General features: G+C 36.9%; 2 protein-coding genes across 2 annotated transcripts in view; one reads left to right on the top strand and one right to left on the bottom strand.

Annotated features, from left to right (window-relative positions):
- The first annotated feature begins 8,654 nt into the window (after positions 1-8,654).
- On the top strand, positions 8,655-13,504 carry psmd7 (proteasome 26S subunit, non-ATPase 7). Its single transcript, XM_007234221.4, has 7 exons — positions 8,655-8,844; positions 10,579-10,670; positions 10,755-10,847; positions 11,006-11,103; positions 11,207-11,287; positions 11,382-11,473; positions 12,481-13,504. The coding sequence occupies exons 1-7, from the start codon at positions 8,771-8,773 to the stop codon at positions 12,941-12,943; spliced, it is 993 nt and encodes a 330-aa protein (XP_007234283.1). The 5' UTR covers positions 8,655-8,770; the 3' UTR covers positions 12,944-13,504.
- Positions 13,505-13,591: 87 nt separating this feature from the next.
- The window catches only part of pkd1l2b (polycystic kidney disease 1 like 2b), a 41,871-nt gene continuing 31,291 nt past the window's right edge, over positions 13,592-24,171 (bottom strand). Inside the window, exons 27-36 of the mRNA XM_049465791.1 lie at positions 23,943-24,083; positions 21,989-22,174; positions 20,585-20,915; positions 19,005-19,138; positions 18,781-18,902; positions 17,553-17,713; positions 16,625-16,835; positions 15,486-15,587; positions 14,785-14,916; positions 13,592-14,031 (exon numbers count right to left, since the gene is read on the bottom strand). Of these exons, the coding sequence (XP_049321748.1) occupies positions 13,948-14,031; positions 14,785-14,916; positions 15,486-15,587; positions 16,625-16,835; positions 17,553-17,713; positions 18,781-18,902; positions 19,005-19,138; positions 20,585-20,915; positions 21,989-22,174; positions 23,943-24,083 (1,604 nt within the window). The 3' untranslated portion in view covers positions 13,592-13,947. The remainder of the gene's footprint in view (positions 14,032-14,784; positions 14,917-15,485; positions 15,588-16,624; positions 16,836-17,552; positions 17,714-18,780; positions 18,903-19,004; positions 19,139-20,584; positions 20,916-21,988; positions 22,175-23,942; positions 24,084-24,171) is intronic.

The raw sequence follows: 24,171 nt of genomic DNA, 5'->3' as shown, positions 1-24,171 counted from the left end.
GTGTGAGTGTAGAGTGGGTCTCGTGCTACCCCGCCCACTCCACGCAGGCGCGTCACTGAGAGGATGAGCGGGGGGCGGGGCCATGGTCACATGATTGACGTTGTAAACAAACGAAACAGGAGTCCTTTCACTCTCTGCTCTGCCTGCAGAATACTGCACACTGCTACACTGCTACTGACTATTTATACATTACACACACATATAACTAATATAAAAACAGCTTTGGACCACAAGTTAACAGCAGCCCAGATAAGCCTTTAACCCTGCCACAGTCCTACTACAACTCTGGCCTGCTTAAAGCCACCCATCCACAACACTGTAATGACAGTGAAAGCCTGTGTCCCCCCCAGTGTCTCTTTTTGAAAACTAAAATAGACGATGAAAAGACAGTCCAACACATGCTGTAAGTGTTTATTTGTTTTTAAACAGTCATAGAGTGAGATATAGAGGAGGTTCCTGAAGCACCTCCTCGTGACATCCTTATCTCATGAGCACTATTTTTTTGCCTCCTTATCTCAGCACCGCTCAGCTCTGGCCTGCATGCATGTGAACTCATTCAGGTCATTGAACAGTTTACAGTAAGGCCACTGGATCTGTGATATAATCTGGATGACGTTTTGCTGCTCATGAATGAATGATTTCATTCGAACCAAAGCCCATTAGATGACTAGAGATTCGTCTTAAGGGGAGATGGTTGATGTACATATAGTGCGTTCATAGTGTGTTTAATGAGAAGCAATGACTACAGTTAACTTTCTTAGAATGTGATGAATAATGAAACCATTATTACGTCACATATTTTCAGTGCAGCTAACCTTCCTGGAACCTTTTAAAAATATTGCTAAACTTTCTTAAAACGTTCTCTGTTAGCTAAGGAGGAAGGGAGGGAGGCCATGAACCCAAACCTACATTCTTTCAAATGTAGACTGTTATCCTTTTACATTGCAAATCTGATTAATCAACACTGTTTTTTTTGTTGCTCAGAACAGATTTAGCTATTTTGATAGTTCACATTCATAAATGTGAGTTATATTGGAATCACAAAGCTACATTCACTTTACAAGACTGAAGTGACTCAAATCTGATTTCTTTGCTGTAATGTGAAACAGATATAATATTTTCAGTGCTGTGTGGAGTCATGTTTGCTATGTAAAGAGAGCAGGCAAATTGGATTTGTTTCTCAAATCAGGTTAGAGCTTTATAATACACATGTCAGGTACCAAGAGTTTTTAGTGAACTGGGAAAATCTGCTTTTAGCTACAGTGCACCAGAGAGCTGGAATTATTCACTACAGGAAATGTTGAAGTTCAGCTCGCTGGGATCACTGAACCATTTTAAACTTTTAGTTTCTAATCACCATCAGAAAGCCTGTGACTGTTTTAAATGCCTTTTTATTAGTTGATCTTTTTTCTTATATTATTTATACTTTTTTTATTCATGTTTTGTTTATTTATTATTTATTGTTTTATTTTTTATTTCATTTAAATGTTTTGTATTTTTATTCTTGTTCTTAGTTCTGTTATTCATTTAATCACTTTTCATTTTTAATATTTTACTTTACTTTTACTATTATCTATTTACTTATTTTATATGTTATACATTTTTTTACTTTTTATGTCAAATTTGTTTTTTATGGCATTTTAGAATTTTCTGTTTTACATATATATTTTTATTAAATGTTTATTTAAAATGCATACTTCTTTTATTTTTTGTATTATTTTTTTTAACTATTTTATTTCGTATTATTTCTAAATTATCATTAAATGTGTTCAATTCCTTTGATGTTATAAATGCTCGGCAACATTGTAAATGAGGGTCACCCTCAATGTTTTTTTCCCGAGTGAAAATAAAGGTTGATTAATTGATTGATTGATTGATAATACAGCCTGCGTTTTAGAGGGTAAGTTCCCTTTATTTATGGTATAACTTCTCTGGATGAACCAGTACATTCAAAATACTTACCAGGTCCTACAGGTACTTTAACTGTAGGCATAAATAAATTACAACCAGGAACAAGACTGTAACAACTAGGTAACTTTCTGAAACTTACCGTTTACTTTCCCAACACTTATGGTGTAACTGTTCTGTGTGAATCAGTAAATACAAAATACTTATGGGGTCCTACTCATACAAATAAAGCACAGGAGATCTTGCAATTTCCCTAAACTTGTGGTGCAATATTCATATAATATATATATATATATAATTATTTTGCCCTTTGTTCATGGCAGTTATAAAGGCTTCATTCCAGTCTCACTCCAGGGAATCATTATTCTAATAATTTTAATTAGATTTATGCTTTTAAAAACTGAGCAGCTAAAAAACAGTCAGGGTGGAGCAGAGTAGAAAGCAAACGTATAGTTTGTAATGTCAAGACTAAAATACAATAATACTTATATATCTTCAATAACACAATCAGGAATACTGAGATTTTAAAGAACATTAATCATTAATACACAGAAACCACAAGGTTTTATATTAATGGTGAATAAACCCACACCTCAACTGATTTCTACTGTTCTTACTCTCTAAGTACACAGTACTTACTCAGTAAGTACACAAAAACAATAGGGAGGGGGCTGTATTGTGTAGTGTACAGTGTTTTACCGTTCTTACTCTGTAAGTACACAGTAATTACCCTTTAAAATGCAGGCTGTATTGTAAAGTGTTACCCAAATCAGATCTATTAAGATAACTTTCTTGAGATCATTTCTGCAGATCAACTCTGTTATGTTGTAAGTGAGGTAAAAGACATGTTAAATCTGATTTTAGTGATGACATCATCCAGACTTATTTAAATTTGTACAAATCTGTTTGTAATTGCAATCCAAATGTGCAAAAAGCAGATGAAACAATCTGGATACAATCTAGATTCTCCAAAATCGGATTTGGACTTGCAGTCTGAACATGCATTTAGGCTATGTCCACATTACAAGCCTTGTTAATCAATTCAGCTTTTTTTGCTCAGATTGATTTTGGCTATCTGGATGGTTCACACTCCTGAATTTAAGTGATCTGTATCTGTGTATAATGTTAATAATGATAATAAATAATAATAATACATTTTTATTTGTAATGCACTTTACATTTCAAGGAAAAGTGCTAATGTCATCAAAACTGTCATGAAACAGCACATGCACAGATTAATACATTAAAGTGAAACTATAATTAGATTCAGGATACAAGATTCAAGATTTTTATTGTCATGTCACAGAGTACAGGTGTACATGTGAGTGAAAAACTTGGGTGCAGGTTTATACTAGTGTGCAGAGAACAATGTGTACAAAAAATAGAATAACAAGATACAATAGAAATATACAGTTAACTTAGAGCAGGGGTGTCCAAACTACGGCCCCCGGGCCATTTGCGGCCCGTTTCCTTTCTTGGAGCGGCCCGCGAGGTATTTTAGAAATAGAATGAAAGTTGGCCCGCTGTTAAGCAGGTGTTTATAATGTGAGATTCAAAGTTTGAACGCTAGGTGTCAGAAACGGGTCTAAAAGAGTCTAAAAGCGGAGAGGGTGCTCTTTCTAGCGCAGAAAAACGGGCCAAAGAGTCTAAAAGCGGAGAGAGTGCGCATTTCAAGCGCAGAAAAAAACGGGTCAAAGAGTCTAAAAGTGGAGAGGGTGCGCATTTCTAGAGCAGAAAACGGGTCAAAGAGTCTAAAAGTGGAGAGGGTGCGTATTTCTAGCGCAGAAAAACGGGGCAAAGAGTCTAAAAGCGGAGAGGGTGCGCATTTCTAGCACATAAAAACGGGCCAAAGAGTCTAAAAGCGGAGAGGGTGCGCATTTCTAGCGCAGAAAAAAAGTTGCCGTAATTAAGAATTTAATACTAAGAGACATCATGAAATTAAACATAAATTTGAAAAATCTTAGTTTACACGACACTGTCAAAGATAAAGATAGTAAGTCAAGTAAAATGGTGTGTAAATGAAATAATCAGGAAAAAAGTATTATTTAAAGAGGTATATTTCATTATTTGTTTTATTACAGAGTCTGTGGCCCTTGACTTCAAATATATTTCTCCTTCTGGCCCCCAACAAAAAAAGTTTGGACACCCCTGACTTAAAGTATACATAATGTACACAATACACACAATAACTTACACTATAGACATATCGACTCATGGTATTGCATGGATATACGTTTTAAATATATGACTAAATATATAAATATTCAATGCTATTTACATGTGCAGATACCTAGAGTGCTTGTGTGTGTGTAAGTGGGGAAATAGTCCAATAGGTAACAAAGTATTAAGGAGAGTAATAAGGAGACCAGTCTCTGGTTGAAATATGAATATGAATTCTCCCAAAGCTCAACATGGAATAGACAGATGAAGTCTCGCCCTGCACAAAAAAAAGAGCCGGTCAACTTACTGGTCATGTTGCAAATGAAGATATGGGGCACATATAATGTGAAGCTAGTCTCCAATTAGTAATCTTAAGGATGTAACAAAAGTCATGGAACAAAAGGGGTAAAAGGATTGTTTTATTTTTTTTTTGCCCAAAGCATATGCTTTCTTCCTGTGTGTTAAAGCCAGGAACTTCCATCTTCTGGAAACTTGATTTCACCAGTTCTCTAACCTGTACCTCTTGGACCCATTGCTATGGCGTTGTTATTGCTCTGTGTTAAAAAAAAATGTGATGCCATTCTTTTCTCATATAATGCAACTGAATGTTTTATTCAAACTAGACATCAGCATATATCCCTCCTGAATCTCCTTCTATCAGTGGATGCAATACCAGACCAACACACAGCAGACATCCTGTCAGACTGCCTCAAGCACCTGATAATGTTCTAAACTAAATTCTAGGACTGGATTGCATCATTGCATCACTGCATTACACTATGTATCTAAAGATTTGTGGACACCCCTACATAGTGAACAGATATTCCTGAGGGATTGGCAATCATTCCTGCCATTGATTAATGGCCCAACAGTGGCAGCTTGTGGAAGCTGGGTATTAAACTCACCACCCTTGGCCTCAATAACACCAAGTTCTGATCATCAACTTATGTATTGAAGCAGGAAAATTGGCATAAGTAAAAATATAAGACACTTTATCAAGAACCAAACTCAAATTGCTAGACAACTGGGTCAGAACATCTACAAAACATCAGGCAGATCTTGTAGGGTGTCCCCTGTATGCCGTGTTTATTATCTAAAGCTCACTGATGCTCACAAAGACCCCACCTCTTAACTTACAGGGCCTACAGGGACCCCTGATTCTACAGCTCTGGAAAAAAAACAAGAGACCTTAAAAAGTATGAGTTTCTTTGATTTTACAAAATTGAAAATCAAGAGGAATCAAGAGGAAGATGGATGATCACAAGCCTTCAAACCAAGCTATTCTGCTTGAACTTGTAAAATTATCCAAAAGCAGTGTGTAAAACTGGTGGAGGAGAACATGTCAATATGCATGAAAACTGTGATTAAAAACCAGGATTATTCCACCAAATATTGATTTCTGAACTCTTAAAACTTTATGAATATAAACTTGTTTTCTTTGCATTGTTTTAGGTGTGAAAACTATTTTTTGAATCTTTTTTGTTATTTCAGACATTTCTAATTTTCTGCAAATAAACGCTCTAAATGACAATATTTTTCCTCAATTTGGAATTTGGAAGAAATGTTGTCTGTAGTTTATAGAATAAAAGAACAATGTTCATATTACATATACATATAAATAGCAAAATCAGAGAAACTGATTCAGAAACTGATTTTTTTATTTTTCCAGAGCTGTACACTGAGAGTGCAACTTATTTTCAGCTCAACTAACAGAACAAGCGTCTTACACAGGGATGTCCAAACATTTGCACAAGCATGTCAAGTTCAAGACAGGTCTGAGCTGTAAAACCACACTGAACACAACAAAACACAATGCTGTTTATTTAACTGTACTGGGATGAAATCAGATAAGGCCCAGATTGCTTATAGTACCAGAGGGTAGACTCTTTAGGAGCAGTGCAGGGAGCAGAGGGTGATTTGGGACTGCTCGTTCACTGAGTGAACAGCATTGTTAAAGAAACTGCATGTGTTATAACGTGCTGAAGAACTAAATGTTACAAAAGAGTGAGGCTGCTCTTAGAGTTTCCTCAATGTTAATACTTAGAAAAACATAGAAAACATGGTTGGTGGTTGGTGTGGTGCAGTGGATAACACTACCTCCTACTTCCCATTCTGGGTGACCAATAAGGCAAGACAACACAAGTTTATTTATATAGCACCTTTCATATGCAATGGTCATTCAAAGTGCTTTACAAATTACAAAAAATAGAGTCACATGAACATGTAAGAAAATAACAATAAAACGAAAATAAAAATAAAATAAAGCATAAATAAAACATGATTAAAACATGATTAAAACTATATATTTAAAATTAATTAGAATAAAAGTGCTGTTAAAGCTAGAAAATGCCTTTCTAACAGAATTAAAATGAATAAAATTTCAATATAACAAAAAAGTGTAAGGTCAAAGTTAAAAGAAAAATTACAGGACATTATAATTAAAAGAATATTCAAGTAATGAAAACTAAAAAAAAAAGCAATATAAGAAATAAAGTATGAACAATGTGCAGAGCAGAGTAAAGTAATCAGTGTAAACAATAAGTGTCCTTGGGCAAGACTCCTAAACCAACTCTGAACTCTTTAATAAGAATAACCTTGTAAATTGCTGTGATTAAAGTCTCTGTGTGTGCAACTCTCGAGTCCGACTCGCAAACTCGAATCCCCATCTCATGGTTTTAACTCTCATAATTCACACCATGTCTTGCCATGAGCATGTTGGCCAGTGTACAACCTACCTCACTCACAAAATAGCACCTCACAACTTATACAGGTATGGTTATTTTCAAGCCAAGCTGTCCTCTGAGGTACATTACACTTTATATTTATCATTATAAACATTATAAATACTGCTATTCCATGACTTTTGCACTCTTTGAATACTACTATTACTACTACTACTATAAGTTACAATTCCAACACTAGCTCAATAAGTACCGCCAACCTATCAGTAGTCAGTACTAGTCCCTAGTGCTAAGACCCGCCCACCCAAGATCGCATTGTAGTACAGTGCCTCAGAAACCCAAAAATAGAGTTACACTATCCCACTAACTCAGCTCGCCTACTCGGCCAATTAGAGTTAATGAACAACAGGGTTCAGCCGCGGATCTCCTCGTTCATTGCTCTTTCTATATAAGGAAAACACATAAATAAAAACGTAACATTACAGGCTCCACTGTTTACAGCCTTGCCCTTGAATATAGATGTTTTTTATTACCAATCTGGGAATCAGATGATAAGCAGTTTTATAACTCCTTACTGACCGAGTTTACAGCCATAAAATAGACACGGAATCCTTTCATAAAAATCCAGTGTTAAATCCAGTGCATATACAGTACCTGTCAAAAAAGGTTTGGACACACCTTTTTTCATTCAATGTGTTTTCTAGCTTTGTATGATTTTTTTTACATTGTAAATCTAATATTGAAGTCTATATTAATATACAGAAACACAGAGGAATGACCTGATGGTCTTTGCTGAGCTTTGCTGAGCTTCATTATTTAAAGTATTTTTTAATTAGTTGAGTAGTTCTTGCTATAATCTGGATTAGAACATTACTCAAATAAATCTATTCACTGTATACCTGTAACTCTACCTCTTCACAACTTTACAACTGATGCTTTCAAACACATTTAGAGACAAGAAATTCAAGTAATTAACTTTTGATGAGTTCAGCACAGCTGTTAACTAAACGCCTGAATGCCAAAATGTTCAAAGCTGTCATCTAAGCAAGAGATGCTACTTTAAAGAATATAAAATATAAAACATTAAATTTGTTTACTAAAAAAATGCCACATGTTTTTCTTCATGACTTTAGTAATGATCTACAATATATTGTTAACCAAATAGTGATCCCACATCTTACATTTTTCTGGATGCTGATATTACTTTGTCTTTTCCATCTATCAGCATGAACATATATGTTAATAACTCAATTCATTTAACTAATGTGATTAATTATTATATATTTAGCACTGCCTTTGGACTTCATATAACACAGTGGACCAACACCAGCAGATGACATGTTTCTCCAAACCATCACTGATCATCAGTAAATTTTACATTTCATTTGTAAATCAAGGGAGCAGAGTCTGGAGGAAGAGTGGAGAGACACAGTCCAAACTGCTCGAGGTCTAGTGTGAAGTTTCCACCAATGAGTGATGGTTTGGAGAGACATGTCATCTGCTGGTGTTGATCCACTGTGTTTTATTATCAAGTTTAAAGTCAGTGCAGTTTTTTTCCCTGCAAAATCTTACAGCACTTCATGCTTCTTCCCTCTGCTGACAACTTTTATGGAGATGCAGATTTCATTTTCCAGCAGGACTTGGCACACTGCCCACACTGCCAAAAGTACAAAAGTAATTTGTTGAGATGAACTAGTATTTATAAACCCTTTATAAACGTGGTACTTTTTTGTATTCTGTATACACCTGTGCTCTGGAATATTTGCTTTTAATTGGAATGACAGTGCACAGACTGACCTCTAGTGTGAGAACAGTGTTCCTCTGTTCCTCTGTTCTTCAGCAGCTGTAGATGAAGATCCAGGACAGCAGAGGGCGGGCGGGTTCTGGGTGAGGGAGATCCGAGTAAAGAGCAGAGAGAAGCGGACCAAGTGGCGGCGCTCCGGCTCAGACTGACCCACAGAGAAGCGGTGCTGGCACTCTGCTGATTTACTCCTATAAACAGTAGAAATACAGGGTTTATAATGCCGGATTTAAGCGTGGAGAGGGTGGTGGTGCACCCGCTGGTGCTGCTGAGCGTTGTGGATCACTTTAACAGGTGAGAATCAGCTTTAAACAGGCGGGGGAATCGTCTCTGCGCGAATTCTGTTAACTCACTCTCCATAAGGACTGTACTGAGCTAGGCTAGGCTAAGCTAGGCTTGGCTAAGCTAAGCTAGCTGTGTCATTTAGCTAACGCTAGCTAGATAGATCAATAGAATGCTAGGCTAACTTAGCTTAGCCTAGCTAAATCAGTATGGTCGGCTCAAGATAGTTAACTTAGCTAACCTATCTACATATCTGCATATAATTGAGTTTATATATATTTAAATTAATTAATCTATACGTTGTTATATTATAAACATGTCTAATTATGGTTTATTGTAGCTAGCTAGGTTAGCTGGCCGCCCTGAAGATATATGGTGTTAGCTAAATTAGCTAGCAACAGTTAGCCTAGCAGCTAGCAGTAGCTAGTTGTCAATTGTGTGTTGTGCTAATCTGCGTTAGCTGCATTAGATAAGCTAAGCTCAACATGTATGAGCATGAGTGACTCAAATGAGCTAGGTAGGTTAGCTTAGCCAGTTAGCTGTGTTTAAACAGCTTCCTTACACTGTCTAGAATTATTATAAATTATCTTGGTTATTATTATGGTTTATTGTAGCTAGCTAGCCGGCCTGAATATATGGCGTTAGCAAGCTAGCTACAGTTAGTTTATAAATGTTAATATGCATTAGCTAGCAAACTCTAGCTAGCTAACAACTGACTTAGTTTTAGCTAGGCTAACGTTAGTAACATTTATTTAGAACTTAACTAATAAACTAATTTAACTAACCAGTTAACTAACCAGCTGGATAGTTAGTTACACTGTTTAAATGTATGCTAGCGTATTTGTTGGGACACTTGTATAGTTTATTCATTGTTTTATTTTTTCTGAAATCAAGTGTATTAAAGTCATTATCCTGCTTTTGTTGGAGTAACTTTTTCTCCTGTCAATATAAAAGCTTCGCTTTGAAGATTTAATTGCATGATTCAGCGTTAGTGAGGTCAGGATCAAGCCCCCTCATCCCAAAGTGTTAGGTGTGGAAAAGTTGGTTAAAAAAACACAGCACCACTACTGATTCACAGCTAAGATGCTCTAAGATGCTTAGCTGTCGTTTGTATAAATTACCAAAACACCTTTCTTAGGTTAGTTAGTTAGTTAGTTAGTTATTGTAACATTACTCAAACTTTTCCAAGAATCACAAAAGGAAGCACAAGCGCCAAAATCTTATATATAGATCTAAGCAATTTAACAGGACATTCTTCGGGTTTATTTTAGTCAATGTTACAACCTGTTCTGTTGTTCAAGTTTAACCGTAAATCGTTTCCTCAATTTAATAAATCATAATTGTTTCATCAGGTAATAAATAGGTCCCCCTGTTTCTTCAAGTTTAATGTATAGTTTCTTCACTCCCCGTTTGACCATCCTTTCCCTGTTAAATAGTTTTTGAGTTATAGAATAGTTTTCTGATCATACTCTAGAATGAAGTAATTTATTGAGTTGTTCCCTTAATTGTGCAAATAGTTCTCTTTTTCCTATAATAAAAATAAAGTTAATTTATTGAATTGTTCCCTCAATTTAACGAATCGCTCTTAGTTTAAATGAAGCATCCCCTTCAAATTAATAGAACAATTTATGTCTTGAAATATAAGTATTGATGCATTGGGAGCATTCTTCTCAGGTAACATTAAATAAGTATCTTGCCTGTTAACTAAATGCTTTTAACAACAAATGCTTATTTTTCTGTTTACAGAATTGGAAAAGTTGGAAGCCAGAAGCGAGTGGTTGGTGTTCTTCTGGGCTCTTGGCAGAAGAAAGTTCTTGATGTGTCCAACAGCTTTGCAGGTAAATTTGTGCATGTGTTGTGCTTGTTATGTGGTGTTTCAAAATAAATGACAAAATTTAGAGCTAATAATTGTTATTTGATAGTGCCTTTTGATGAAGATGATAAAGATGACTCTGTATGGTTCCTGGACCATGACTACCTGGAGAATATGTATGGAATGTTCAAGAAAGTCAATGGTAAGATCTTTTTATGATTATAACACACTCTGTAATGAAATTTCTGGATGTGGCTTTGTTATTTTGAGCATTAGCAATATCTGATGTGTGTTAATGTTACATTGCTAATATTTACCTCATCATTGATAAATAAATAATATACGTTGCTTTCTTTACAGCCAGGGAAAGAATAGTTGGCTGGTACCACACAGGGCCCAAACTCCACAAGAACGATATTGCCATCAATGAGCTTATGAAGCAATACTGTTCAAACTCGGTAAGCATCTGTCTTTTAGGGAGTGTCTTCTTTATGGTTGTTAAATTGAATTTCTTCAATTTCCATTTGTTTGATTTTAAAGCATGTACTTTTGGTATGACAGGTCCTAGTCATTATTGACGTGAAACCAAAAGACCTAGGACTGCCAACTGAAGCCTATATTTCTGTGGAGGAAGTTCACGACGTAAGTTTTGTTCTCTATACAGTCTAAACGTCAAACACAACAAAATTTTGGCTTTGAGCTTAACATTTGCACTTATATGAACTTTTTGCTATAGGATGGAACTCCCACATCTAAAACATTCGAGCATGTTACCAGTGAGATTGGGGCTGAGGAGGCAGAGGAAGTTGGTGTCGAGCATTTGCTTCGGTAAGATAAATTGACTTTATATACTTGTTACTGTATTTATTTATTTATTTATTTTAAATACAGCGCTGGCCTGGATAATTTGCATACCTTTAGGAGCAGAGGTGTCAAGTAATAGAGTGCCTTACTTAAGTAGAAATGTAAATCTGTACTTTACTGGAGTTTTTAGATGACTTTTTACTTCTACTTCTTACATTTTCACCCAATTATCTTAACTTTCTTCTCATTTTAAAAATAGTCTGGTTACTCCTATTTCATTTCATATAATTTTCATTCCGGCTTCTCATCATTAATTAAAACCCTTATCCAGATAAGTTTCTCCATCCAGATAGAGTGAATTTGACTGTAGTTGGATGGAAAATATAAAAATATACCATAGTTTTCTCTGGAATGATTGTTCTTTATCCAATACTTTTGGGTGGCATGAGTTGAATGACCACCATCTCACCTCATCCCCAATGTTCTTACTTCAATAACTAATGCTCTTATTCCCAAATGCAGTCAGAAAAATTGGATATTATATTTTAATAAAAAAATATTTACCTGATCATACTCTAGAATTAAGTAATCGTTCCCCTAAGTTATTGAGTTGTTCCCTTAACTGTGCAAATAGTTCTCTTTTTTTCCCCTATAATAAAAATAAAATTAATTTATTGAATCGTTCCCTCAAGTAAAGAATCGCTCTTTCAGTTTAAATGAAGCGTCCCCTTCAAATTAATAGAACAATTTATGTCTTGAAACATAATTATCGCTGCATTCGGAGCGCTCCTCTCAGGTAACATTAAATGAGTGTCTTGCCTGTTAACTAAATGCTTTTAACAAAATTGTAGTAACTAAAATGATCTGTACCTCTGGTAAAGTTGAGTTGTTATGAGCCCATACGTGTCTGTGTCTACTTGTTAAATTGGAAAATGCTTTTGTTTCTAAATGCAATCAGAACAATTGGATATTATATTTTATTTTATGTTTAAATAAGCCCAGGTCAGTAATGATATTGTGATCTCTTACAGGGATATCAAGGACACGACTGTGGGCACCTTGTCTCAGCGCATCACCAATCAGGTGCACGGTCTCAAAGGCCTCAACTCCAAGTTGTTAGACATCAAGAGCTACCTGGAGAAGGTCGCCACAGGCAAGCTGCCCATCAACCACCAGATCATCTACCAGCTGCAGGACGTCTTCAATCTGTTACCGGATGTAAATCTGCAGGAGTTCATCAAGGCCTTCTACCTCAAGACCAACGACCAGATGCTGGTGGTGTACCTGGCCTCGCTCATCCGCTCTGTGGTGGCTCTTCACAATCTCATCAATAACAAAATCGCCAACCGCGACGCTGAGAAGAAGGAGGGGCAGGAGAAAGACGACAGCAAGAAGGAGAAGAAGGAAGACAAGGATAAAGATAAAGACAAGGACAAGGAGAAGGACAAGGGTGACGCATCGGCGAAGAAAGAAGACAAAAAGGAAAAGAAATGAACTCTAAATCCTGACAAGGACTGATGCAGTCTTGGCTAAACCGAGGGCTTAGTCTGCGTCTCTTTTTGATATACAGGACTTCTCATTATGTGTTCGAGTCTAAAAACAAGAGCGGCAAGGGGTTTGTTCAGTTTACAGGATTTTTTTTTCTGTCTTTACTCGAGTCCTGAACTGATACCTGTACTGCTTTGTTTGCATCCATATTGTACCACTGTTCTGTGACCAGGGAAATACATCTACTCACTGTTAAAAGCCCCAGACCAGGTCCAGCTGTAGTAATATTTTATTGATGATGGGGATTAATTAATATGCGTCATCTTCACTACATACAGAAACAGTGCCACAGCAACCAAGCACTCAGCATTCACCCAACAACATGCCTCTATTCCTCTATACGCCCTCATTCAGCCATGTTTGTCTGTGTAAAATGGATAAAAAAAACACATTTTCAAATAAACAGAAAAGCAGAAATATGTCTAGTACATAATTGAACTGTATACCTTCTTCCTTAATTGTATTTTATTTGTAGTTAAAAATTAAAAGCAAACATTTTTCCCCAAAGCAAGTTTCTTGTTGAAAAAAGAAGATTGTTGTATTAGACAGAATTGTGTGATTTCAAGTTCTAGCAGGAAAACTCTAGAAACAAAGTGCAGCAAGAAAGATTTAATCCCAATAAACACGTATGACAATTAGTAATAGTGAATATAGTGTATATAGAGTCTTTGGCGAAAGCCCCGTCGAAGCCCAGGTCCGCAGCGTCTGGAACCTCGCAGATCCTGCCGTACTTGTACGGCGGGGGCGGAGCCTATCCCCTGGGCAACCGGCGGGACCGAACTGGAGGCGGTGGGGAAGGAGGAGGGTGAAAACGTATGTCAGCGTCTGCAAGCAGGGGAGAACAGGTATGAGGGAGGTCTTTTAAGGACAGGTGGGAGTTGGTGATTGGCTGAGAAAAGTGGCGTGATTTCGAGTTTCCCGCTAGAACCTACGCGGAGCTTTCAGTTCTTCTATTGTTTCTTCTTAGTTTTGATTCCCAGAAAGTTGCAGATCTTCAGCAGCATCAGGTCCACAATTTCTTCCTCTTCTGAAGGCTGGAGATGAGAAAGTAATACGAGCATTAGTAACATTTTAGGAAGCAGATTGTAACACTTAGGACTAATATCATGATTGTATCCTGCTCAGATTTTAACCACATGCATTTCCATTACAACCATGTGCTCAGCTGAAACTGAAGCTCTCTTTTCATTTAATGTACTGTTGCTGAGTTTTCCCTACAGCACGGGACTTCTAGGAAAATGCATGTTAAATACATGGACCTTTTTATTAATCATTTTAAAATAATAGTAAATAAAATAGAAAACAAAATAATAATGTGGTTTAATTGATAATAAATTAAGAAATTGAACAAATAAACTAACTTTTAAATAGAACAATAAAAAATAATAAAATAAATACATCAAAAAATAAGAATGAAAATAATAAAAGAAACTAATCAAAATTAGTAATAATACTAAACTATATAAAAAATTAAAATAGTGACAGAAATAAAGTTACAGAACAACTAAAAAATTAAGATCAAGTAAAACAGGTACAGGCTGTCTGAAGGTGGTTAGATATTAAAAGTTTAAAATGACTGAGTGAAACCAGTGAGCTTTAGTGAGTTTTAGACTGTTCTGTAGTAAATTCCAGCTCACTGGTGCTCTGTAGCTAAAAGCAGAATTTCCTAGTTAAGTAAAAACTCCTGGAACCTGGCAGCTGATCCAATCACTACAGCGAGTCTGATGATTACTGTTATTTTCATTCATCAATTAAGTGATATATATCATCCAGAATATAGACAGTACCTTGTGATGCCGCTGCTCTTGACTGAATGCTTCCAGAATGACTGAGATGAAGAGGTTTAGCACCACGAATGTCATGAAGATGATGCAAGAACCAATGATGAATGCACCAAGCAACGGGTTCAAGTCCAAAATCTGTAGTATACACACTAATCAGCATTAACATTAACACTACCGGTAACTTTTTACACTAAATTATTTTTCAGCTCCACTGATAGAAGCAGGTATTATTATTATTTGGGTGGTGGGTTATTCTCAGCACTGGAACAACAGATTCAGAGCTTCTATCTCTGACTTTACCTTATCTACAAGGTGGAGCAGCTATAGGTAAGACAGTGAGTGAACACTGTTTAAAAACTCCAGCAGCACTGCTGTAGCTGATCTACTCATCTCAACATCTCAAGCCATTTTAAAAGAGTTCTGACTTCCCCTCAGCCCACATTACTTGTGCACGGTCCATTATAGCAAATCATGTCTTGACGTTTTATGTCCCAGGTTAAAATATGTAGCATTGTCTCAAGATAATGTTATTAGCTGTACCAATTGATAACAAGACATTATACTGTACACTGTATGCTGGACATCCAAACAGAGTGCAAACATGTCTACAGATTAAATTTCCTACTTGGAACGTGGCCTTTTTGATATGCAAGATAAAAAAACACAGGATGAGTCAGTAAAGCATCAGTGAAAGCTTCACCTACCTCTTCGTAATTGAATATGCCAAGCTGCAAGCTGACCATGGCTGTAGCGGCATCTATGAGAGTCTTGTAAGTATACAACTTCCAACCAAACAGCAGATTACTCTATGAGACAAGAAAATAACCAAATATATAATATCTATATTATGTAAATACAATATATAGACTAGTTCATCTCTATAAAATACAGAATAGCATTAAAAAGTTACTTTATTTTAGGAAGTCAGTTAAAAATGTGAAAATCATATCATATAGATGTATTAAACACAGAGTGATCTATTTTAAGCGTTTATTTCTGTTATTGTTAATAATTATGGCTTACAGACGATAGAAACCCAAAAATCTCAGTCTCAGAAAATTAGAATATTATATAAGACCAATTGGTATTTTTGGCAGTGTGGGCAGTGTGCCAAATCCTGCTGGAAAATAAAATCCGCATCTCCATAAAAGTTGTCAGCAGAGGGAAGCATGAAGTGCTGTAAGATTTTCTAGGAAAAAAACTGCACTGACTTTAGACTTGATAATAAAACACAGTGGATCAACACCAGCAGATGACATGTCTCTCCAAACCATCACTGATCATCAGTAAATTTTACATTTCATTTGTAAATCAAGGGAGCAGAGTCTGGAGGAAGAGTGGAGAGACACACAGTCCAATCTGCTTGAGGTCTAGTGTGAAGTTTCCACCAATCAGTGATGGTTTGGAGAGACATGTCATCTGCTGGTGTTGATCCACTGTGTTTTATTATCAAGTCTAAAGTCAGTGCAGTTTTTTCCTAGAAAATCTTACAGCACTTCATGCTTCCCTCTGCTGACAACTTTTATAGAGATGCAGATTTCATTTTCAAGCAGGACTTGGCACACTGCCCACACTGCCAAAATGACCAATTGGTCTTATATAATATTCAAATTTTCTGAGGTACTGATTTTTTGGTTTTCATTGGCCATAATCATCAACAATAAAATAAATAATAAAATAAAATAGATCACTCTGTGTGTAATACATCTATATAATATATGAGTTTCACATTTTGAACTGAATTAATGAAATAAAGTAACTTGATATTCAATTTTTTTGGAGATGCACTAGTATATTCTAAACTTGAAACTGAAAATACTGTAGAAGTGTGTTGGACCCTCACAACAATGGAGTAAGCCAGGAACATGATGACTATGACCACAATGAAGCTGGAGATGTCGCTCCATGCTCGCTGCAGCGTGTTGGTGATCATGTTGAGTTTGGAGTTGAGGCGCATCAGGTGCCACATTTTTATGGTGGCCAGCAGAACCAAGACAGCTGTGAGATACCCCAGCACTGAATCTGCTGCTGCGGTCTCGTAGAAGCTCGGGAACCTGGAGAGAAAATGAAATATAACTGAAGTTTAATCAGCTTCTCTGTTTTTGCTATTTATAGGTTTATGTTTGAGTAAAATTAACATTGTTTGTTTTAATCTATAAACTACAGACATTTCTCCCAAATTCCAAATAAAATATTTTCATTTAGAGAATTAATTTGCAGAAAATGAGAAATGGTTGAAATAACAAAAAACGTTTTAAAAGTTCAGAAATCAATATTTGGTGGAATAACCCTGGTTTTTAATCATAGTTTTCATGCATCTTGTCATGTTCTCCTCCACCAGTCTTACAAACTGCTTTTGGATAACTTTATGCCTTTACTCCTAGTTAAAAATTCAAGCAGTTCAGCTTGGTTTGATGGCTTGTGATCATCCATCTTCCTCTTGATTATATTCCAGAGGTTTTCAATTTGGTAAAATCTAAGAAACTTATAATTTTAAGTGGTCTCTTATTTTTTTCCAGAGCTGTTATTTTATGATGTCCCATAAAAGCATGAAAGAATGCTGCACTGACCTGTGGAATGTGTGTGTGGGGTCTAGATAGCACTTTACAACTTATACAGGTGTGGGGTTCACAAGTCATTCCCTCAGGTAACACTTATTAACTATTGACCAATTAACGTAGTGCAGTCCCGTAACTTTTGGCATGTCAGTGTAGTAAGTGGGATGTGTATATAAGAAAAAGTTCATAAATGGGTTTCTGCTGGTCTCTTACTGGTTTCTGTGGTCCTGATAGTACTTCAGGTCCTGGTCTCCCTGCACCATCTTCTTGATAAAGACAGAAAAGGCGCTCCAGCTTAAAAGAATAATGGCCAGTTCCAGAATATTCCATTTATTCCTGAAGTATTCCCACTTCTGCTGCTTCATCAGCTTAGCCTGTTAAAATAACAGTCAATAGGCCTGAGAGTCAATAAGGTGACATCATGTTAAAAAAATAATGCGTGGCCATGACTTATTAAGTCGTGGGAACGAGAACCTAATGCACGGGAATGAGATAATTAAGGTTTTGGAACAAGATAATTAAGGCCCCCATGGTGACATCATGTAAAAAAGAAAATGCGTGGCCATGACTTATTAAGGTGTAGGAATGAGTCTAGCAGTCTAAGGTGCTGGCACTATGATCAGGAGATTGTTGGTTTGAATCCCAGTCATGCAGCTTGCCATCAGCTGCTGGAGGCCTAAGAGAGCCCAATTGGTCTTGCTCTCTCTGGGTGGGTACAGTAGATGGCGCTCTCCCCCTCATCACTCCTAGGGTGATGGATGTTGGTCAGCATAAGGTTGCATCTGTGAGCTCATGTATCAGAACTGAGTCGTTGTGCTTTCCTCAGAGTGCGCTGTGATGCTACTCGGCAATGCTGCATCAGCTGCAGATTAAAAAAGAGGCGGAGTCTGACCTCACATGTATCGGAGGAGGCGTGTGCTAGTCTTCACTGTCTTCACTCTCCTGGTATTGGGGCATTACTAGTAATAGTGGGAGTCCTAATGAGTGAGTTGGGTAATTGGCCTTGTAAAATTAGGGAGAAAATGGGATAAAATAAAAAAAATAACAATAATTAAAAAAAAAAGAAAAAGGTCTAGGAATGAGATCCTAAGGCGTGGCCACAACCTATTAAGGCATGAGAACAAGAAGCTAATGAGTGGGAATGAAATACAGTAATTAAGGCGTGGAAACGAGCATCACAGAGTAATTAAGGAATAGAAAATAATTATTTTCTGCATCACCTTCCCGCTTCTGAAAACATAAGATGAAGCCCTAAAGTTAACTAATCAACCAACAGCCATGTTGCTAAACTTTAGTGCTTCACTGCTATAGCTTTATCTGTATTGAATGCTGGAAGTTTTGTCCCAATTCTTGGTATATATGTAAATGCATTCACTAGAAAAGTATAAAAGCCATTTCAGTGAAGTTTTAATGACTATGTGAAATGTTTAATAGGACATACCTGCAAAAACATGTAGTAAAGAACGAAGAGGAAATAAATGGCCTCAGAGACCAGTGTAGGAATTCCGTCTGTGGTCTGAAAAAGACGGATGTTTTGCAGCTCAGTGCGATACTGGAACGCTCCTAAAAGAACAAAGAGAAGGATTAGAAATGAGTGTTTTAGAAATTATTTAATTTAAAATTAATTTAAAATTAAAATTTAATGTAGTGCTTTAATTTCCTCACCCACTGCTGTGGTTTCCAACATCAGTGTCACAATACAGAAGAGGTTAACGTTGGCATTGTATACCGTGAACTCAATGAACAGTGCCCGGGTGTAGATATCCAGCCACGCGTTTTCAAACAGGTACTGTAGAACACTGTAGAGAAGACAAAACATACAAACAAGGAATACACTGAGTAGAGGCGTACAACCAGAGACAGGAACGAAGGGAACTTTTTATACACGCAGAAGGGGACAGGAAACACCTGGCATCAGGTAACAAGGGGGCGGAGCTACAAGTTAGCAACAGGTAAGAACACAGACAGGGGCACGTGGAGGAACGTGCACGGAAGTCAAAATTTATCAAACACAGAGAAACAACAGCACAGAGAGGAGACGACAGGAAACAGGATAAGGACGTGACACTACTTCACTTATTGATTCCAGATCAGTAACAGGAATCAACCCAAATTCTACAGGTCTGATAATAGACGTAAAAACTAAACAAACATAAACTGTTCCATTTGCATTCAGGATTTGTATTGATTTTAAAATGAAGTTCAGGGAAGAGGCAATTTTATGATTTTATTCTTTATATTTTGACATTTGCAGATTTACTTGACTATTTTTCTATACTTTCTATTACAGTTACAATTATGATTTTCAGTAATGTTCCTTATCAAACGTTAAAGCTTTTTATGTAATGCTTGAATAGAAATCCTCAAGATTTAGTGGTTTAATGTCAGGCAGACAATTGAGAAAAATCCCGGGCAGCTAAGGAGTTTATATCTCTGGCATTAGGTGTGTTAGGTGTTACATGCTCCAGAGATTCTTATTGTATTAGCATTACTTCTTTCACTACTGGAACTAGACTAAACAAGCTGTCTGTGTGCATTTGTACATCTGTGTTAGCAGTAATGGGTACAAACTAAAGTAGCTGAATTGCTGCATTAATTCCATGGGGTGTCCACAAAGATTTTTACAAAAAGTAAAGGGAATATTGTGTACTTAAAGGAGGGCTCCAGTGTAAAATGGACTTTTGTTGTAGTAAAACATGATAAAAAGTACTTATCTTTGATGAATAGCACACCTTCGTTCTCCCACAGCGTTCTGAGATCTAGATATTTAAACATTTTGTCCAAAAACCCTTCAGACTGGGTGACACGGGGCATAATTTACCCCGATAAATCACTTTTTACACAGATATCCAGCTCAAAGTAGCTCCACACCTTCTTGCTAGAATCCGGAGAGCCCTGACATTTAAAACGAGGCATTAATAACTTAAAAAGTGCACAAGAACCTTATTAAAAACCACTAATGTGGCAGCCAGTGCCAGGAGTAATGGCTACGCTCAGAGTTTAAGCTAGTGTTATAGGATTAAACAGTGGTTTTTAATAAGCTTCTTTTTAAGTTATTAATGCCTCGTTTTAAATGTTAGGTCTCTCTGGATTCTAGCAAGGAGGTGTGAAGCTACTTTGAACCTGGATAACAGAGGTGGGCTATTCATGAAAGGTAGGTAAATCCTTCTAGTAATAAAACTATTACAGGGTTCATACCAGTGCTATTTGGGTTTTTTATATTCCTGTATTACAGAAATTTCTACCTGCTTGAGTTTTGCTGGTCAGGTTCCAGGTCCACTACAAAGCCTCCACCTCTATACAGAGCCATGCCCCCCCAGACAGTGTGTGCTCTGAGTCTGGACTGGGTCTGGTACTGCCAGGGTGTGAACAGGGCTTTAGACATGTTAGAATCTATCAAGCTGGTCCAGCCAGGACCATAGGAGCCCATGTCCTCCACCTCCCAGGAGTACGGAGCGTGGCAGTCTGGAACTGAGGAGCGCACGGAACTGGCCTTCCTGCAGGAGCTCTTCTGCACCCGGACCTGACGCAGACAAACTGTACCCACCAGCTTTGAGTTACCATCCGTGATGAAGCCTGGGAAGATGTGAAAAAACATTAACTTTATTTTTAATTATTTAACCATTCTTTGGTCTTGGACTAGGTTACTTAGGGTCATTGTCTTGCTGCATGGCCCACATTCACTTTAGATTCATTTGAAGGACAGATGTCATTCTGACATTTTCATACAGAATTAGCTGGTTTACTCAATGATGGCAAGCCATTCTGTTCAGACACAAACCATGATACTACCACCATCATGTTTCCCAGATGGGACAAGGATTAAGGATGCAATGTAACATTGTTTTTCATTGTTTCCTATTGTGTTCTCCTGATGGTGGACTCATGAACATTAACATTAGCCAATGTGAGAAAGGCCTTCAGTTGCTTAGAAGTTATGTTGGGTTAATGTGGACCTCACATACTATTGCATGCCTTACTCTTGGCATGACCTTTTTTGGTCAACAAATCCTGAGATGGGGAATAATGGTCTTAAATTTCCTCTGTTTGTACACAATCTGTTTAGAGATGGTTTTGTAACTCTTTGCAGTTTTGTTTTTTATTCCAGCCTGATGAGCATCAGAAGCTTTTCTTCTTCTTTCATGATACACACTTACAAAAAATACAGCTCATGTTTATGTTTGAATAAAATGAACATTGTTGTTTTATTCTATAAACTATGGACAACCTTTCTCCCAAATTCCAAATAAAAATATTGTCATTTAGAGCATTTAAGAAAATAAAAGCTTTTAGACATAAAAAAACAGAAAAGTTTTAAGAGTTCAGAAATCAATATATTCCAGAGGTTTTATAATTTGACCAATTCAGAGAAACTCATCATTTTTAAGTGGTCCAGAGCTATATTGACAATATTAAAGATCTTAAAAAAAAAAACAGGGCTCAGCCTACTCCGCTACACTTAATTGTCGTCTTATTGATTGCTTTTGTTACAGATACTGGAACATTTATCATCAAGTCTAATATTCAGATATGTTTTAGGTCATATTTATGCAGAAACATATAAATAAAGGGTTCACAAATTTTCAAGCACCACTGTACATACGTGCAGCGTTCAAATACAATCTTTCATACTGGACCTGAAAACAGACCTGAGTATTGTCCAAACAGGTTGGTGAGGAGGCTGGAATTGGCCCAGATGAACACGTCCTGCTGGCTCATGCTGTCTGAGATGCCGTTGCTGAAGCTTTGCTGAATGTGCCGAGTGAGGAAGAAGGCATTCGGGTCTCGCTGGCTGTACGCAGCCATCAGTAACATGCAGAAGAACCCTAAATAAACTGCAGGACAAACAGATCATTAACTCTCAGCCTTTTCTGACTGATTTAAAGATGAACCAATAACCCACTATGTGTCCAAATGTTCGTGGACACCCCTTCAAATTAATGTATTTAATTGCACCCACAGTCTGTAAGTTGCACCCATTCCTGATATAGATCTGCACATGCCCTATTCTGGTAACCCATTCTGGTTTAAATGCATCAAAACAGACACAAATCATGATGCTACCACCACCATGTTTCACAGTAAACTCTAATAAGTTAAGTCTACACAAGTCATTTGAGGTAATTTATTGTTTGTAAGACAAACCACAAGTACTTGACACTTAAAATATGTTGAACCTGAAATTATTTTTTTTAAGTTAAAGTAACTTTTGCATGGCTCTGTCTTACTTGTTTAAGTTTATTGCAATTATTACATTAAGTTGTTTTCACTCAATGTTTTTTAGTTTTAACAGCCAAAAAATCTAAATTAAAGGGGCACCACTAAAAACATCAACATAAACAACAACATTAAAGTTAAGTTGAATAACATAGACCCTTATCTGGATGCAGTAGACAAAACATGCTTACATTAGTAATCTTTTCTCAAAATGATCAATTCACATAAATGAGCTATAGCGTGAACAGTTTTGGAAGCACAGCCAACACAAAGATACTTTAGCAGCCCAGAAAATGATGCTTGTTTTTACAGCCTACAACACAGAGACCAGGCAATTATCATCATAATATATGATCCACTGGTAGCCCAGGGGGAAACAATACACGCTGATGCTGAGCATCAGAAAATGGGGGACACACCCAGTATGCAAATAGATTGTGACAGAAGCCAATAGGAAAGAAGCTGCCAATGGCAACAGACTAAACTCAGTTATTATATACAAGTTGGTTCAACTCAAAGATCTCCATTTGAATGTAAATTTGAACACAAATGTTCACCTAATTTAACATAGTTAAGTCATATTTAGAAATACCCAATTTTAGGTAAAACAATCTTAATTAATTTAAGTTCAAACAACTTTAATTCAAACTGGGTGTAAGAACCAACCAAGGAGATTTGGATGCAAACGCAGGCAGGCTTTATTAATCCAAAACGCAAGGCAAAAATCGTAATCCAAAATACAGGCAGTAGTTCAAAACCAGGAATAAATCACTAGGCAAAATCGTAGTCAAAAAACAGGCAAGGATCAAAAAACCAGATATCATAAACACAGACGTAAACGCTCGATAAGACACTAGAGTGGCAATATCTCGCAACTAGACTTAGTAACATCCCAGTATAAATAGTCTCAGTAATAAGCTGATGTCCCACAGGTGTGTGGGAGGGGCGGAGTCAGCTTATTAGTACTCCGGTGAGGCTGATCTTAAAGGTGCAGGTGTTACACTGGGTTTACAATGTGGTGAACTCATGACTGGAAACAACACCCTACAACTGGTTATCTTACAAAATGCTTGCTCTCTAAAGATCATTATCCACTATCCAACACAACACCAAGAGGGTGAACAAATTGAACCCACAAAAAAAACATTAAACCCCTAAAAACCTCAAACAAAGAATAATGGCAGTCAAAGAGCATGCTGGGAATGAGGTAAAATCAAGAGGCTGAGCCTCTTTGTTGAACTCTTACTGATAACACCAACTCCCTGTGGATGTCTAAGGTTTGTTAGGATAACTCCCAGGCAATCAAATGCAATCAACACTGTGATTTTAGTGCTATGGATGTTACTGTGTTGATTTCGGATTGGATTGTGTACAGCACTGTCTTACTGAGAATCTCCCAGATTAATGCGAAAGCTTTCTGATCTTTGATCCAGATTTCCTTCATCTTCCCGACATCAGAAGGAGGAGGAGGCTGGTAGAAGCTGCATGAGCTGTTCCTCCTGGAAATCCGCACATCATCAGGATCACCTGCAGGCAGGAAAGTACTGCAGATTCATCCTCTGAACAGGGAATTTATTACTGGGGACTTCCAACAATATTTCAGAATATGTTTTCT

The sequence above is a fragment of the Astyanax mexicanus genome, chromosome 16 (genome assembly GCF_023375975.1).
Source record: "Astyanax mexicanus isolate ESR-SI-001 chromosome 16, AstMex3_surface, whole genome shotgun sequence".
Classification (NCBI taxonomy): domain Eukaryota; kingdom Metazoa; phylum Chordata; class Actinopteri; order Characiformes; family Acestrorhamphidae; genus Astyanax; species Astyanax mexicanus.
The sequence above is the reverse complement of the archived record's forward strand: the minus strand, read 5'-3'. Positions and strand labels throughout refer to the sequence as shown.